Source organism: Mesoplodon densirostris, chromosome 12, assembly GCF_025265405.1.
Source record: "Mesoplodon densirostris isolate mMesDen1 chromosome 12, mMesDen1 primary haplotype, whole genome shotgun sequence".
Lineage (NCBI taxonomy): Eukaryota > Metazoa > Chordata > Mammalia > Artiodactyla > Ziphiidae > Mesoplodon > Mesoplodon densirostris.
In genome coordinates this window covers 8,214,627-8,229,390 of record NC_082672.1, presented here as the reverse complement: position 1 = coordinate 8,229,390, position 14,764 = coordinate 8,214,627, and the positions used below count along the sequence as shown (strand labels likewise).

General features: G+C 51.2%; 1 protein-coding gene across 1 annotated transcript in view; it reads left to right on the top strand.

Annotated features, from left to right (window-relative positions):
- IGF2R (insulin like growth factor 2 receptor) overlaps positions 1–14,764 on the top strand; it is a 110,186-nt gene that overhangs the window by 58,823 nt on the left and 36,599 nt on the right. Inside the window, exons 19-27 of the mRNA XM_060115321.1 lie at positions 1,229–1,408; positions 3,755–3,856; positions 5,006–5,107; positions 7,670–7,865; positions 10,587–10,757; positions 11,528–11,671; positions 11,752–11,927; positions 12,164–12,251; positions 12,706–12,921. Coding sequence (XP_059971304.1) covers positions 1,229–1,408; positions 3,755–3,856; positions 5,006–5,107; positions 7,670–7,865; positions 10,587–10,757; positions 11,528–11,671; positions 11,752–11,927; positions 12,164–12,251; positions 12,706–12,921 — 1,375 coding nt within the window. The remainder of the gene's footprint in view (positions 1–1,228; positions 1,409–3,754; positions 3,857–5,005; positions 5,108–7,669; positions 7,866–10,586; positions 10,758–11,527; positions 11,672–11,751; positions 11,928–12,163; positions 12,252–12,705; positions 12,922–14,764) is intronic.

Genomic DNA, 14,764 nt, shown 5'->3' with positions numbered 1-14,764 from the left:
GGGGGCCACCTGCTCGGTAGAGTTGCTGTGGATGAACTAGATCCAAGCGTTAGCTCTCGCCAGGGTGCAGACTGCGCTTTGTCATCCGATGGAATGCAGTTACTGCCGGAGCTCTGGTATGTTTCCCTGGGCTCCGTGTACACGGTGCGTCTTAAAATAAAGAGGTATGTGTGCTTCTTTAAAAATAGCATGTCGGGAATGTACTTTCCTGGCTTCTGTTGCACGGCAGCTTGGAGGTGTTTTAAAGGAAGCTGGCGAGCGCTCTCTGGTGGTTCAGGGTGAGCGCCCCGCGGTGTGTGCACGTGTACGTACGCGCGCGTGCTCTTTGTCGGAGCAACGGCCTCAAAGGACAGTCAGTCCTCATTATTCACAGATTCTGTATCTGCGAAGTTGTCTACTTGCTCATGTTGATTTGGAACTCCAAATCAGTACCGGGTGCTTTCACGGTCTTCTGTGGACGTGCGCAGAGTGGCCTGACGAGGCTCTGCGTTCTCGTCTCAGCTCTCCTACCCAGATGGCCAGAGGGTGGAGACACAAGGGGCGGGCGGTGCGGTGCCAGAAGCTCCTGGCTCCTGGCCCGGTGGGCGGGGTTTGAGTCCTTCCTCTGATGCCCGTTAGTGGGGTGGCCTTGGATAAGTCACTTAGCGTGTCTGAACCTCGTTTTCTCTTTTGTAAAATAAAGAAAGTAGAATCTACCAGGATCTTGAGGATGCAAGATCACAGTCTGTGTGACATAAGTGTACATTTAGGTACCTCCAGTCGTCCCTTTTGGTGTGTGGGGAGAGGACTGGTTCCAGGATCTCGGCAGATACCAACATCTAAGGATGCTCAAGACCTTTATATACAGTGTCGCAGTGTTTGCACATCACCTACACGCATCCTCACTCTTAAGTTCCCTCTAGGTTACTTATAATACTTAACACAGTGTAAATGCTATGTTAATAGATGCTGGTGGCAAATTTAAGTTTTGTTTTTTCTGGAATTTCTTTCCCCTGAATGTTTTCGATCTGAAGTTGGTTGTACCTGCAGAGGTGGAACCTGTGGACATGGAGGGCTGACTGTGTTTCCCCTCTGTGTACGAACGGTGGTTCTGTATTCACTAATTCAGCATTTGTGGCGAGTTTCTAGAACACAAGTACTGTGAATAATGAGAATCCACTGTGTTAGTAATGAGGAAATCAGTTGTTTTCTCTTCAGAGGGAAACATAACGGACATGCTTGTTTGCAGGGTTCATTTTCTGAAACCGTCTCCATCAGCAACTTGGGGGTGGCGAAGACGGGCCCCACGGTGGAGGACAGCGGCAGCCTCCTCCTGGAGTATGTGAATGGCTCAGCCTGTACCACCAGCGATGGGAGACGGACCACCTACACCACCAGGATCCACCTCGTCTGTTCCAGGGGCAGCCTGGTAAGGAAGGCGCCGCTCGTCACCTGTGACCTTGGTTGCTTTGGGTTCCTCTGTGTCTCTTCACAGGGACAAAGGTTGATCTTAATTCTGTTTCAGGTCAGCATGTGATACAAACTCAAGGAGGCCAGGAGCACGGTAATGGTGCTTTCGTGGCTGTCCTTTCTCAACTTTAAGCCTGATCTCTTACTGCTGGTTTGTGACGTACACTGTATGGTCTTCTGTAGACTTGAGTTCTGTCTCTGAGTGGTACAGACGCCGCCCTGCCTGATAGTTCCTGTGAGGTGGTGATCTGAGGATCACGGCTGCAGAATAGGTCTTAGAGACGGTTCAGTCCAAACAGCAGACTTCATAGATGAGGAGACTGAGGCTGGGTGCAGCTCAGGCCAATGGGTGAACACGGAGGGAGGTGTGTGTAATATGTCAGAGAAGCAGGAATGAAAAATCAAGGCTGGGAAATGGAGAAGGTGATGGAGATTGCATTTGGGCCCGAGTTCCTCAGCCAGTGCAGAACAGAAGAGAAAACTCCAAATAAAAATGCTCCGGGGTCATTGGGAATAGTCCCCATTGGTTTTTAAAAAACAATGTGGTGGAAGATGTATAACGTAAGATTTACCATTTTAGCCATTTTTAGATGTACAGTTCAGTGGCATTAAGTACATTTACAGTGCTGGGCACGCATCACTGGTGTCCATTTCCAGAACTTTGTTATTCTAAACTTAATTTGATTTTTTTTTTAACCTGGAGCTTTACATTTATACCTGGGTCACATGTTTTTTTGGATAATGGCCAAACTCTTAGATGAACACTGAGTGGGAATAATAAAGAGCTCATGTTTATTATCAAACAGATTATTTCCAAGGGCTGGTTATACTTTTTAAGGGTCTGCTACAGCGTCCTCTCACTTCGTAGATAAGAACCCAGCCCCGTGTGTCCACTCCTCTCCGCAGGCAGGGGGCCTCAGTCACTTAGATACTAGGCGTCCTGCAGACGCCAAGTTTTCTCTGTCCTTTGCCAGCACACGAGTTTTTCCCAAGAGATAATGTCATTAGAGCTTAAGGTCACTCTGATAAGGGAAGGAAAATGTTAGCTGGCTGAGCACAGCCTGAGTTGTGCAAGGAAAGTGTCGCATAACTGAGCTGTAAACACACACTCTGATAAGCCGGAGTCGGCTTCCCGATTTCTGCTCTCCGTCCCAGGAAGGAATGCTGGCTGCCCAGCCCGGCCCTCAGCCCTCGGCCCTTGCCTCCTGCTGGGCACGTCCGGGTGTCCCCTCCCTGGGCCTCATCCCACTCCGCTTCCCCTCTGTGGTGTCTCGTTGCCACGGAGATAGTGGACAGTTCCAGGAAGTTCTCTCGGACCCTTATTTTTTCAGCTTTCCTGTGACATCCTATTTGGACAGGGTTGTTCAGTTTCCAGAGCGAATGCACGTTGTTACTGTATCCCTCAGCGGTGCGGCAGGGGGTGGCGCATTTCATGGGCCCAGGAAACACTGAGTGAGGGTCATGTCCCGGGGGGTTCCGCAGTCCCAGGACTTTGCACAGCCGCGTGGTGAGGCAGAGGGCTGGGTGTGTGTTCAGTTCACTGTTGGTGATACTGCGGCTGAGAGGGTGGGGACTTCAGATCAGAGGGCGCTTGGTGGGTGAGGCGTGCGGGACAGCCTAGCATCTCCTTCAGCCGTGCGTCTGGGCGGGCGTCTCACCTCCTCCGTGCCTCCATTTGCTCATCTGTACACAGAGGGCGGCTAGAGGTTGTCCTGAGGCTCAGTTGAGGAATGCTCATCACACTTGTTATTGAAAACACACCCAGGAAAGTGCCCAGATGGTCAGTGACTCACAGCGGGATGAGCCTACCCGTGTGACTAGACCCACGGCTGCAGATAGAGCCCGGGAGCCTCCTGGAGCCCCTTCCCGGTCCATTTCGCCCGCCCCGTGCCGGTCCCTCACCCCATAGGTCAGTCTCGCCCGTGTCTGCGCTTGCGTGGCTATGATCCTGTGCACGGGGACCTTTGGCTCTGGCTCTTGTCCTGCATCTGGGTGTAGAACTGTTTTCAAAAGCGTGGACTGGACTCAGACCTAGGTTTGGATCCCAGTTCTACCATTGACTCCTGGCGTGACCTCAGGTGAATTTCCCAGCATCCGAGTGTAAGAGAGAACAAGAACATGTCCTTGGTAGGAACGCTGAGGACATTAAGTTATAATCAGATAAGGCACGTGAAGCACCTAGCCTAGCACTGTCCCATGGTAATCCATAGATTTTAGCTCTTTTTATTTATCAGGCAGGTATTCTTTTGGTTAGAGCCAGTTCCATTTTCTCATATTGACGTTTATCCCGGATTTGTCCTTTCAGAGCACCCATCCCATATTTTCTCTCAGCTGGGAGTGTGTGGTCAGCTTCCTGTGGAACACGGAGGCTGCCTGTCCTATCCGAGTAACGACAGACACAGACCAGGTATGGGTGCGGTCCCGGCCCTCTGGCCATGCCCACCCGGGCGTCCCGGCCCTGCACCCCTCCCCCTGTGCTGCTTAATCCCTTACAGCGTCTGCATTTCCTCCGCCTCGACAGCAGGCATCTGGAAGTCATCCCGCGTACCTCTCCCTCAGCCCCGGCTCCCAGTCCCGGGACGAGACCCAGGACCTTCAGTTTTCCTCTGGTTTCCTTCCTTTCTCTCCACATCACTGTCCCTTCAGCGTGGCAGTGGCTCTGGGCTCTCCGTCACCGCAGAGAAGGGTGCTTCAATAGCACGACCATGCCTAAAACGTGCCCCGTCGTCTGTCGGACACAGCCCGTGTGGTTTAACGTGATGTTTAAGGTTTTAGTGCTCCGCTTCCAGCCACATCCCTGCTTCAGCCCCGCGCCTGCTGCAGTGCTGGCCTCGTGCCGCTCTTCGGCCTTGGCACGCGCTCCTGCCCTCGGGTGAACCCCTGCCTGCAGAACGTGGCAGCCAGCTGCTCTGAGATGTGTTCTCTGCCCTCCCAGGGGTGCACCTTGTGTTCACAGCACGGGGTGTTTTTCTTTATGATGGGACGGATTTCCCTCCCTCCCTCCCTTTTCAGGGCTCCATCAGGCAGCAGAGCCCAGGCTCACCCAGATGAATGTTCCCGGTGCGGGGTCCCGGGCTTGTGGGACCCAGGGAGGGTGGGAGTCGGGGCATGCCGCCCTGGCCCGCTGGCAGTGCTTTCTGAGGTTGTGGCCACTGCTCCATTCTCTGCATATGGCGGGTGGGGTGGAAAAAAGACACGAGGCAGTGGGGGAAGAGGGGGGGCTCGTTATCCCTCCTAGAAGAGGGGAAGAGACAGGTAATTATTTCTGGGTCTCTTACGGTTCCGCACTTTTCTTTGGGGGTCAGCAGTGGTCTTGTTCAGGTAAATGAAGCAGCCTTAGGAGCTCAGATGAGGTCAGCATCTCTGAGCTGGTGTCCCACTTGGAGTGCTTCAGATGCGGTGTTGGAAGGGGCCGTGAGCTCTCCCAGGGCTGCTTCTCGGGCGGGGTTTAGCGTCAGTGCAGTCCACACGGGGCAGGCTTTGGAGCTGCTCTGTCTTTGCCATGTTCTCATGGACCAGGTTTGAATGTGCCTCTTTGCCTCTTTTGTTCCTGCAGGCCTGTGCCATCAGGGACCCCAACAGTGGGTATGTGTTTGATCTGAACCCACTAAACAGTTCCCAAGGATATGTGGTCTCCGGCATCGGGAAGACTTTTGTGGTAAGGCTTGTGTGATGATTTCCAATTTGCCTTGAAAGGACGGGAGGATGCGTGAAAGTCACCTGCAGCTGGTTGCAGGGGAGGCAGGTGCCCTCAGGAATTGCCCAGGGCCCTGTGATGGCAGCTTTTACCCAGGAGGAGATGAGAAAATCCAGATTGAAGGGGAAATGAGGTGAAACCGTCGCCCCATCCTGTTATGGTGCAGATGTGAGGGTGTCATTCTTTAGAAAATAGGCTATTCCTAACCCGTGACCATGCGTCTGGTGTGGTGGTCCCAGGCCAGCAGCGTGGGCATCGCCTGGGAGCTTGCAGGAGGTGCAGTGTCTTGTGGGTGGGGCCCAGCAGCCTGGATTGTTTGTTTGTTTAAGATTTATTTATTAAAAAAAAAGGGGGGGCTTCCCTGAAGTGGTTGAGAGTCCGCCTGCCGATGCAGGGGACACGGGTTCGTGCCCCGGTCCGGGAAGATCCCACATGCCGCAGAGCGGCTGGGGCCATGAGCCATGGCTGCTGAGCCTGCGCGTCCGGAGCCTGTGCTCCGCAACGGGAGAGGCCACAGCAGTGAGCGGCCCGCGTACCGCAAAAAAAAAAAAATAATAATAATTTCCTTATTTATTTCTGGCCGCGTTGGGTCTTCGTTGCTGCGCGCGGGCTTTCTCTAGTTGTTACTCTTCGTTGCAGTGCCCGGGCTTCTCATCGCGGTGGCTTCTCTTGTTGCACAGCACGGGGTCTAGAGCGCAGGCTTAGTAGTTCTGCCGCACAGGCTCTAGAACACAGGCTCAGTAGTTGTGGTGCAAGGACTTATTTGCTCCATGCCATGTGGGATCTCCCCGGGCCAGGGCTCGAACCCGTGTCCCCTGCATTGGCAGGCAGATTCTTAACCACTGCGCCAACAGCAAAGCCCCAGCAGTCTGTTCTGACAAGGCACCACGTGGCTCTGATGCCCACTGGGGTTTCAGAGCCACTGGCCAAGTGGAAATTATATTCGCCTATAAGAGGGAGATGACCGATGGCAGTGCTCCGGGATCTTCTGACAGCACTTCCTTCATGGGCGGCCCTGACAGGGTGTCTGGAGCGGTGAGGAGGAAAATCTCCACTTAATGCTGTTCTGTCATAAACTAAGCGCTGCTAGACAGGGAGAAAGCTTTTTAAAAATCTTTATTGAGGTTTAACTTCTTCTAGCAAAATCCACAGTGGAAGAAGAGAATACCCTTTGAAAGCAGGAAGTTGGGGTGAGAATGTCATAGCACTTTGCAAAGGGGACTTTGCAGGCACGGCGCATGCGGGAGGGCCTGCGGATTGTTCCAGAGCCAGAAGGCACCTGACGGGGTTCGTCACTCAGCAGCACGGTGGCTTGCAGCCCTCCCTCTCCCCACCCCCTCTCAGAAGTTGCTGCTCTGGAGTTTGGCTTGTAACAGGTTATCATAGGTGACATATATTTGGCTGTCTGTGTGAGTGTGAGAAGCAGACAGGAACTTTGTTGAGCCCCACAGGGAGCATGCCAGAAGAGGAGAGTCCCATAGAGCACATGCCAGAGGCGGCGAACCCAGGGAGAACATGCCAGCAAAGAGGAACTCTGTAGGGGACATACTGGAAGAGGTGACCCCGTAGACAATATGCTCGAAGCAGGCCAGAAAGGCTGTGCCCGTGCAGTAGCAGGGGCGGGAGGCGGCCGGTGCACAGTTGCGGACAGCAGGGACGGACTGTGGACGATGCAAGTGGAAGCGGAGTTGATTAGTGGGTGTCTAGGCTCCTCGGAGTCAGGACACAGCCCTTGTGCTGCCAGAAGGGCTCAGGCCACCACCGCCCACCAGCTGGCTGCTTGGCACTGTTCCCTCATCACCTGGCCCTGCTGGGCTCAGCTGCCCCTACATACTACGTACTTCTGTGACCACGCAGCCCACGTGGCTGCAGAGCACCTGCCTGGGTGTAGTCTTAAGTGGCCATTTCTTAAGTAGTAAACTTTGGTCTGAAGGAAAAATACTTTGTACAGGTAGTTCTTAACTTTTTATATGTCGTCCACGGACGCATACCAGTTGTAGAGAAGTCTTTCCTTTCTGTCTCGTACCGAAGAGCGTATCCTACTTCATGATATCAACCACTGGATTTAAATCGAATGGTATCAACAGCTTTAAGAAATACAGGGGTGTCCCATTATATTTACTTTTAATTAATGTGACTTCAACCATATATGCTTTTCCTCATATAATCAAAAATACTGTAAAATTCTGGCTACTTATAGTCTCTCTCTTATACATGCTGCATTGTTATATGCAATGTGTCTCATGCATTTAGAGATACAGGGCTGTATAAATAAAGCCTTACAGGCAATTTATGGGCATTGCCGTTTGGACTTTGCTTTTTGCTTTATGTGCTAGCTTCAGGGTTTAATTGCCCAGGCATGGAAAGTTGGTCATTTGCCTAATAAGGAACAAATTATGCAGTTGTTTGGATAACAAGCAGGCAACGCTGTTTGGCCGGGCAGGGTTTGGGTTGCTCGGGGTTATGTTCGCGGTGAGTCACGTGGCCTGAGTTGGTGTGTGGTTCTTGCTGTCTGGCCTGCAGTTTAACGTGTGCGGCGCGATGCCCGTCTGTGGCACCTTGGATGGAAAGCCAGCATCCGGCTGTGAGGCAGAGACCCAGACGGAAGAGCTGAAGAATCTGAAGCCAGGAAGGCTGGTGGGACTGGAGAAGAGCCTCCAGCTGTCCACCGAGGGCTTTATAACTCTGACCTACATGGGGCTTCCTTCCCACCCCAGAGGTGAGCTCACGTCCCTGTGCTTGCAGCTAACCGGTGTCCTGGGGGTTCTGTGACTGTAAACCTTTCAGAATGTGACGGGAGTGCCTGTAGACTCTGAGTCCTGGCCAGCCTCTGGTGTGTTCTCCCAGCGGCCTGAGTGCATCCCGCGGCCGGAGGGGGCCTGGCCACTAGGTTCTGCTGCGCCCGCCCCCAGGCGTCCTCCACCAGCACCTGCAGCGGCTCCTCTGATAGGAGTGTGTTCGCTCGGCCTTTTGTGCTGTGTTTTTCAGGTATTAAAGAAGCGGTGGGTGAAGATAACAGCAGTTAACTTTGTTGTTTCCTAAGTTTCTCTCTTTCTGCCAATTCCTCTACTCAGTCTTTATTGTACCTTTAAATACGGTTTTGCGTCTCCAGTGGGTTCACATTTCTACTCCTTCCTGCAGCTGTGACTGTAAACTGAAAGTTGCCATTTTTGGTGTCATAAGGTGCAAGGCCGAGTCTGAGGGCCTCGGGAGGACAGTGGTGGTGAAGTCACAGCTACCGTCGTGAGTGCTCGCCGTGTGTGCCGGTCCCGTGTGGAGTGCTGTGTGCGCTCAGTGGGTTGGTTCTCCGCCGACCCCGTGCACCTCATTTGCGCTCACACCCTCTGCTTAGCCACCTTCTTGCTTCACAGGTGACGAAGGCCCCGGAAGGCCCTGAGCCCTGGACAGAGCCACTGGCTCAGCGCTGGGCGGAGCCAGGGCTGGCAGCCAGGTCTCTCGATCCTCCTCCTGGCTCTGCGGGCTAACACGTTTCTGTTTTGCGTTGAGGATCGGAGGCCCACAGAGGTGCAGTCAAACCCACAGCCCGTGAGCAGCAGGGCTGAAGTTGGATCCCACGCCTTCTGACTTCTAAACCTGTGCTCTTTGCACCACACCGGGATGGACTCAGGAGGGGGCAGTCGTGTGATGTGTGGGGCGGAAAATAGGTGGGATGTCTGAGTCGATGTCAGAGGAGCTTAGTGTCCAGAAGGGAGTGGGAATGACCCTGTCCTCCTGCACCCGTGACAGCCTGCGGTCATCGGCTCCTTTTGTGCGTCACGCTCAAGCTGACGGATCCATTAACACGCTGGGAAGGGAACTCCTAGGGCTCGGAGGGATGAGTTCAGGATTCCTGTGAAGGGGTTTTAAGAACTGGGGTCTTCTTAACTAGAAAACATGGGGCCTGGGGGCTGCTCTCAGATCCTGGAAGGGTTGCCCTAGAAAGGGAATTGATCTTGTTCTGTATCATTTGTCGGGGAGGGTTTGGACCACAGACTGAGATAATTTTAGTGGGTTGGAGGAGAACTTAGTAGAGCCGGGGGAGTGGTAATCCTTCGCTTTACAGATGGAAAGTTCTTCAACTCTTGGTCAGAACAGTCAGGTGCTCACTCACTCCAGTATCCAGAAAGCAGCGTGCTTCATTCTTGTTTATCATTCTTCTGCTCTCCAGTTCCAGAGTGCGGTTTAAAAATGAAACAGATTAGGCATTTATATATAGCTTTTTGGGGGGCCCTAATCGTGTGGCTGACAGCCGCTGACATTTATTGTGCTGGGTTTGAATCCAGGCGCCGGCAACCCCAGGGGCGCAGCACATGTATAACCAGCCCTTAGAGCCGTGCTGCCCCGGACTTGCTCCTTACCCTCTTTTTTGCCTCAGTTTCCTCCCGTGTTAGCCGGGCATCTCTGGTCCCCTGTGAGGGTTAACGTGTTGCTGACCCTAGGGTTCTTCCCCTAGTGCAGCCTCCGGCGCTCACCACCCACCCGTGGTCCCCTCCCTGCGGGAGCCTCCGCGTTGCCCGTCCTGCTTTGCGTCCTCCCCACCCCACCCCAGTGGCCTGTGTTCACCTGGGCAGTCGGAGCGATGTTTTAAGTGTTGGGCGACATCTCTCCCAGCTCAGACCCCCCAGGGCTCCACGTGCGTCCAGAGTAGCAGCCAGCCCCGTGCAGTGGCCGAGGGATGCTGGCTGCTCCTCTGACGGGGTCACCCGGCCCTGTGCTAGCGCTCACTCCTGCTGACCTCCTGCTTCTGGAGCTGTGGAGGCCCGCTCTCACCCGTCCTCCCCACCTGAGCCTTCGCCCTTGCTGTTCCCTGTGTCCGCAGTGCTCTCCCCTCAAGACTGCCAGGCAGTTCATTTCTCCTCTTCACTTCTTTGGGGTGGGCTCAGATGGCACCTTCTCAGGGAGCCCGGCCACTGCGTTGGAAACTGCCATGCCTCTTCCCCACCACCCTTGGGGTTTCTTAGGCCCCGTCCCTGCTGCGTTTTCCTTTGTTTCCACCTGGTCTGTGAGGGGTTGCCTTTAATTTGCTTTACTACTTGGGCGTTGGACTGGTGTGTCAGCTCCCAGTAGGGCGGGTTTTCTTGTTTCTTTCACTCCTGTGTGTAGTAGGAACTTAGTAAATATTGTCGAATAAACCCATAAAGGAGAGTGACATTTTTCTAATGTTCGGATGGATAAACGGATATAGCATTTGCACACTTCCTGGAATAGAAGAATGCCAAGACACCAGGTTCACGGTTTACGTGGGTCGCTATCACAGTGAACATGGCCACTTTGTACTTCAGATTGGGTCCCTGAACCAGACCTGGCGCTTCGCCGTGATTGTCTTAGAGGGTGGCTTGGAGGCTCGTTCCCGGGCAAACTGTGCTGGTGCCACACGCGTGTACGGCTGCACTCACTGTGATCGCTGTGGTTTCCTACAGTCTGGTCTTCTTGTTCCCAGGGAGGGCTGATGCTTTCATCATCCGCTTCACCTGCAATGACGACGTTTACCCAGGGACCCCCAGATTCCTGCATCAAGACATTGACTCTGACCTGGGGATCCGGGACACTTTCTTTGAGTTTGAAACTGCATTGGCCTGTGTACCTTCTCCAGTGGATTGCCAAGTCACGGGTGAGGCCGGGGGACCAGGAATTAAGAGGCCGGTCAAAAGCGTGTGTGTGCGCACGTGTGTCTCTGTGTACTGTATGTTTTACTTCACAGGCAGCATGATATATGTGTTCCATATTTTCTTTGAATGATACTAGAATTGTAAAGCTTCTCTTGAAGAGAATCTCGATACATAATTAATGGTTTTGAGCTATAATTTGGGATCAGAAGCTGGTTAAGAATGGAGAAGAAAACGAAGGGAAAAAAATCAAGTACACGGTCAGAGCTTCTTACAGTGTAAGAGAAGAAAAGAACGAGAGGATAAAGCTCCGTAAGGTGCACCTGGGTGCTGAGCCGGGTCTCCAGCAGCCCTCATTCTCTGTGGTGGCCCCCAGCCTCACCTCCACACCTGTTGTAATGGAGGTTTTGAGGGTCAGGGCAGGTGTATGTTTCTGTAGGAGAAGCCTCTCGGCTTCCTGTGGATCTCGTCATTTCTCTGTTACGAATGTTTTTATTTTTTAAAAAATATTTATTTATTTATTTATTTGGCTGTGCTGGGTCCTAGTTGTGCCAGGCGGGCTCCTTAGTTGTGGCATGCATGTGGGATCTAGTTCCCTGACCAGGGATCGAACCCGGGCCCCCTGCATTGGGAGCGCCGGAGTCTTAACCACTGCACCACCAGGGGAGTCCCTGTTATGAATGTTAAGTTCGTGCATCCTTGGTCTTTGGGGTTGAAAGGCGGTGCCCAAAGCCGCCAGGAAGGCAGGGATTTCCAGCGTTTTCATGTGTTTCAGACCTCGCTGGGAACGAGTATGATCTGAGTGGCCTAAGCAAAGCCAGGAAGCCTTGGACTGCAGTTGACACCTCGGCTGATGGAAAAAGGAGAACCTTCTACTTGAGTGTCTGCAATCCTCTCCCGTACATTCCCGGCTGCTACGGTGAGTTCCGAGCATTGGACTCAAGTTCGTCCTGCCTTTCCCCCCACCCCCAAGTTCATCGGCTTTCCTGGCCCTTCCAGGCAGCGCAGTGGGGTCCTGCCTAGTGTCGGAAGACAACAGCTGGAACTTGGGCGTCGTGCAGGTCAGTCCTCAAGTTGCCGCCAACGGGTCCCTGAGCATTGTCTACGTCAACGGCGACAAGTGCGGGAACCAGCGCTTCTCCACCAGGATAACACTCGAGTGCGCCCACACCACGGTGCGTGTCTGCCGTGCCTCATTCTCACGCCCCTCCAGTTTCCAGATCTTCTGTCTGATGTAGAACTTACCATGGAGTTTGACTAGAATGTGCTGTTTCCCCCCAGATCTGATGTGTTTCATAAGTGCCATGTACTTTTCTCGTGGAGGTTAAAAGCTGGGTATTAGTTCTAGCTACCATTTGACTCATTTTTTTAAATAAATGAGAACACAGCGAGCTGTTGGTTTCTGTTGTAGGGATCCCCGACCTTTCAGCTCCTGGACGACTGTGAGTATGTGTTTGTCTGGAGAACCGTGGAAGCCTGTCCCGTCGTCCGCGTGGAAGGTAAGACCCGGCCCTGCTCACTGATGCTGGTGAATGTGTGAAGTAGGGGCTGTTCTAACAGCATCTTAGATGGGAAACCCCGTGCGTGATCATGAAATGTCCATTAGTGGGCGGACAGCTGGCTTATCCTTGATTTTTTTTACTCCACTCCATTGCTCACTTTGCTAGCTACGTTTTCCTCACCAACCCAGACTGATGGACTCTCAGCATCTCACGCTTGAGAATATGAATGTGGGGTTTGGTTTTGCTTAAGTGGATCTTCATCCTGTGACCTAAGCTTTTCGAGAAAGCTGTTTGCCAGGCAGTTTGTCTTATGTATACAGACAAAAGGAGAGAACGTGGAAGTGATGTTTAATGCCTCTTTGAAGACAGTACTTAGCTGATTAAAAGTGCAGAACTTTTGCCTCAAGGTGTAAGTGTGTGTAATTGCCCTTCCCTTCTCGTGTTCTTGAAGGGGACAACTGTGAGGTGAGAGACCCAAGGCATGGCAACATGTATGACCTGAAGCCTCTTGGCCTAAATGACACCGTCGTGAGCGCTGGCGAATACACCTATTACTTCCGGGTCTGTGGAAAGCTGTCTTCAGGTGTCTGCTCGACCGATGACAAGTCCAAAGTCATCTCATCCTGTCAGGCAAAGCGGGGACCCCACGGATTTCAGAGAGTGGCAGGTACCATGGTTGTTTCTTCTCTTTTTGCAAAAGAATGGAATTCCACATTTAAGATGTTATGATTATATCTTATGATTTAAGATCTAAAGATTATAACTTTCCTGAGTAGGAGGAATGTCTGCTGTGTTCCTGTAAAACAGTGTGTGAGTGATTTTTTAAAAATCTTTATTGGAGTATAATTGTATCACAATACTGTGTTAGTTTCTGTTGTACAACAAAGTGAATCAGCGTGTGCATACATATATCCCCATATCCCCTCCCTCTTGAGCCTCCCTCCCACCCTCCCTATCCCATGTCTCTAGGTCATCGCAAAGCTGACCTCCCTGTGCTACGCTGCTGCTTCCCACAGCTAAATATTTTACATTCGATAGTGTATACATGTCGATGCTACTCTCACTTCACCCCAGCTTCTCCCTCCCCCACCACCCCGTGTCCTCAAGTCATTTCTCTATGTCTGCGTCTTTATTCCTGTCCTGCCACTAGGTTCATCAATGCCATTTTTTTTTTTTAAGATTCCATATATATGTGGTAGCATACGGTACTTGTTTTCTCTTTCTGACTTACTTCACTCTGTATGACAGACTCTAGGTCCATCCACCTCGCTACAAATAACTCAATTTCGTTTTTTTATGGCCGAGTAATATTCCATTGTATATATGTGCCACACCTTCTTTATCCATTCATCTGTCGATGGACCACTTAGGTTGCTTCCATGTCCTGGCTATTGTAAACAGTGCTGCAATGAACATTGTGGTACATGACTCTTTTTGAATTATGATTTTCTCAGGGTATATGCCCAATAGTGGAATTGCTGGATCATATGGTAGTTCTGTTTTTAGTTTTTTAAGAAACCTCTATACTATTCTCCATAGTGGTTGTATCAGTTTACATTCTCACCAGCGGTGCAGCAGGGTTCCTTTTTCACCACACCCTTTCCAGCATTTATTGTTTCTAGATTTTTGATAATGGCCATTCTGACCAGTGTGAGGTGATACCTCATTGTAGTTTTGATTTGCATTTCTCTAATAATTAGTGATGTTGAACATCTTTTCTTGTGCCTCTTGGCCATCTTTATGTCTTCTTTGGTGAAATGTCTATTTAGGTCTTCCACCCATTTTTTAATTGAATTGTTTGGGGTTTTTTGACATTGAGCTCCATGAGCTGTCTGTATGTTTTGGAGATTAATCCTTTGACTTGTTGTTTCATTTGCAAATATTTTCTCCCATTCTGAGGGTTGTCTTTTGGTCTTGTTTATGGTTTCCTTTGCTGTGCAAAAGCTTTTAAATTTCATTAGGTCCCATTGTTTATTTCTGTTTTTATTTCCATTACTCTAGGAGGTGGGTCAAAAAAGATCTTGCTGTGGTTTATGTCAAAGAGTATTCTTCCTGTGTTTTCCTCTAAGAGTTTTATAGTCTTACACTTAAGTCTTTAATCTGTTTGGAGTTTATTTTTGTGTATGGTGTTAGGGAGTGTTCTAATTTCATTCTTTCACATGTAGCGGTCCAGTTTTCCCAGCACCACTTATTGAAGAGGCTGTCTTTCCTCCATTGTATGTTCTTGCCTCCTTTTTTGTAAATTAGGTGACCATATGTGCATGGGTTTATCTCTGGTGTTTCTATCCTGTACCACTGATCTATATTTATGGTTTTGTGCCAGTACCATACTGTCTTGATTACTGTAGCTTTGTAGTGTAGTTTGAAGTCAGGGCGCCTGATTCCTCCAGCTCTGTTTTTCTTTCTCAAGATTGCTGTGGCTATTTGGGGTCTTCTGTGTTTCCATATAAATTGTAAAATTTTTTGTTCTAATTCTGTGAAGAATGCCATTGGTAGCTTGATAGGGATTG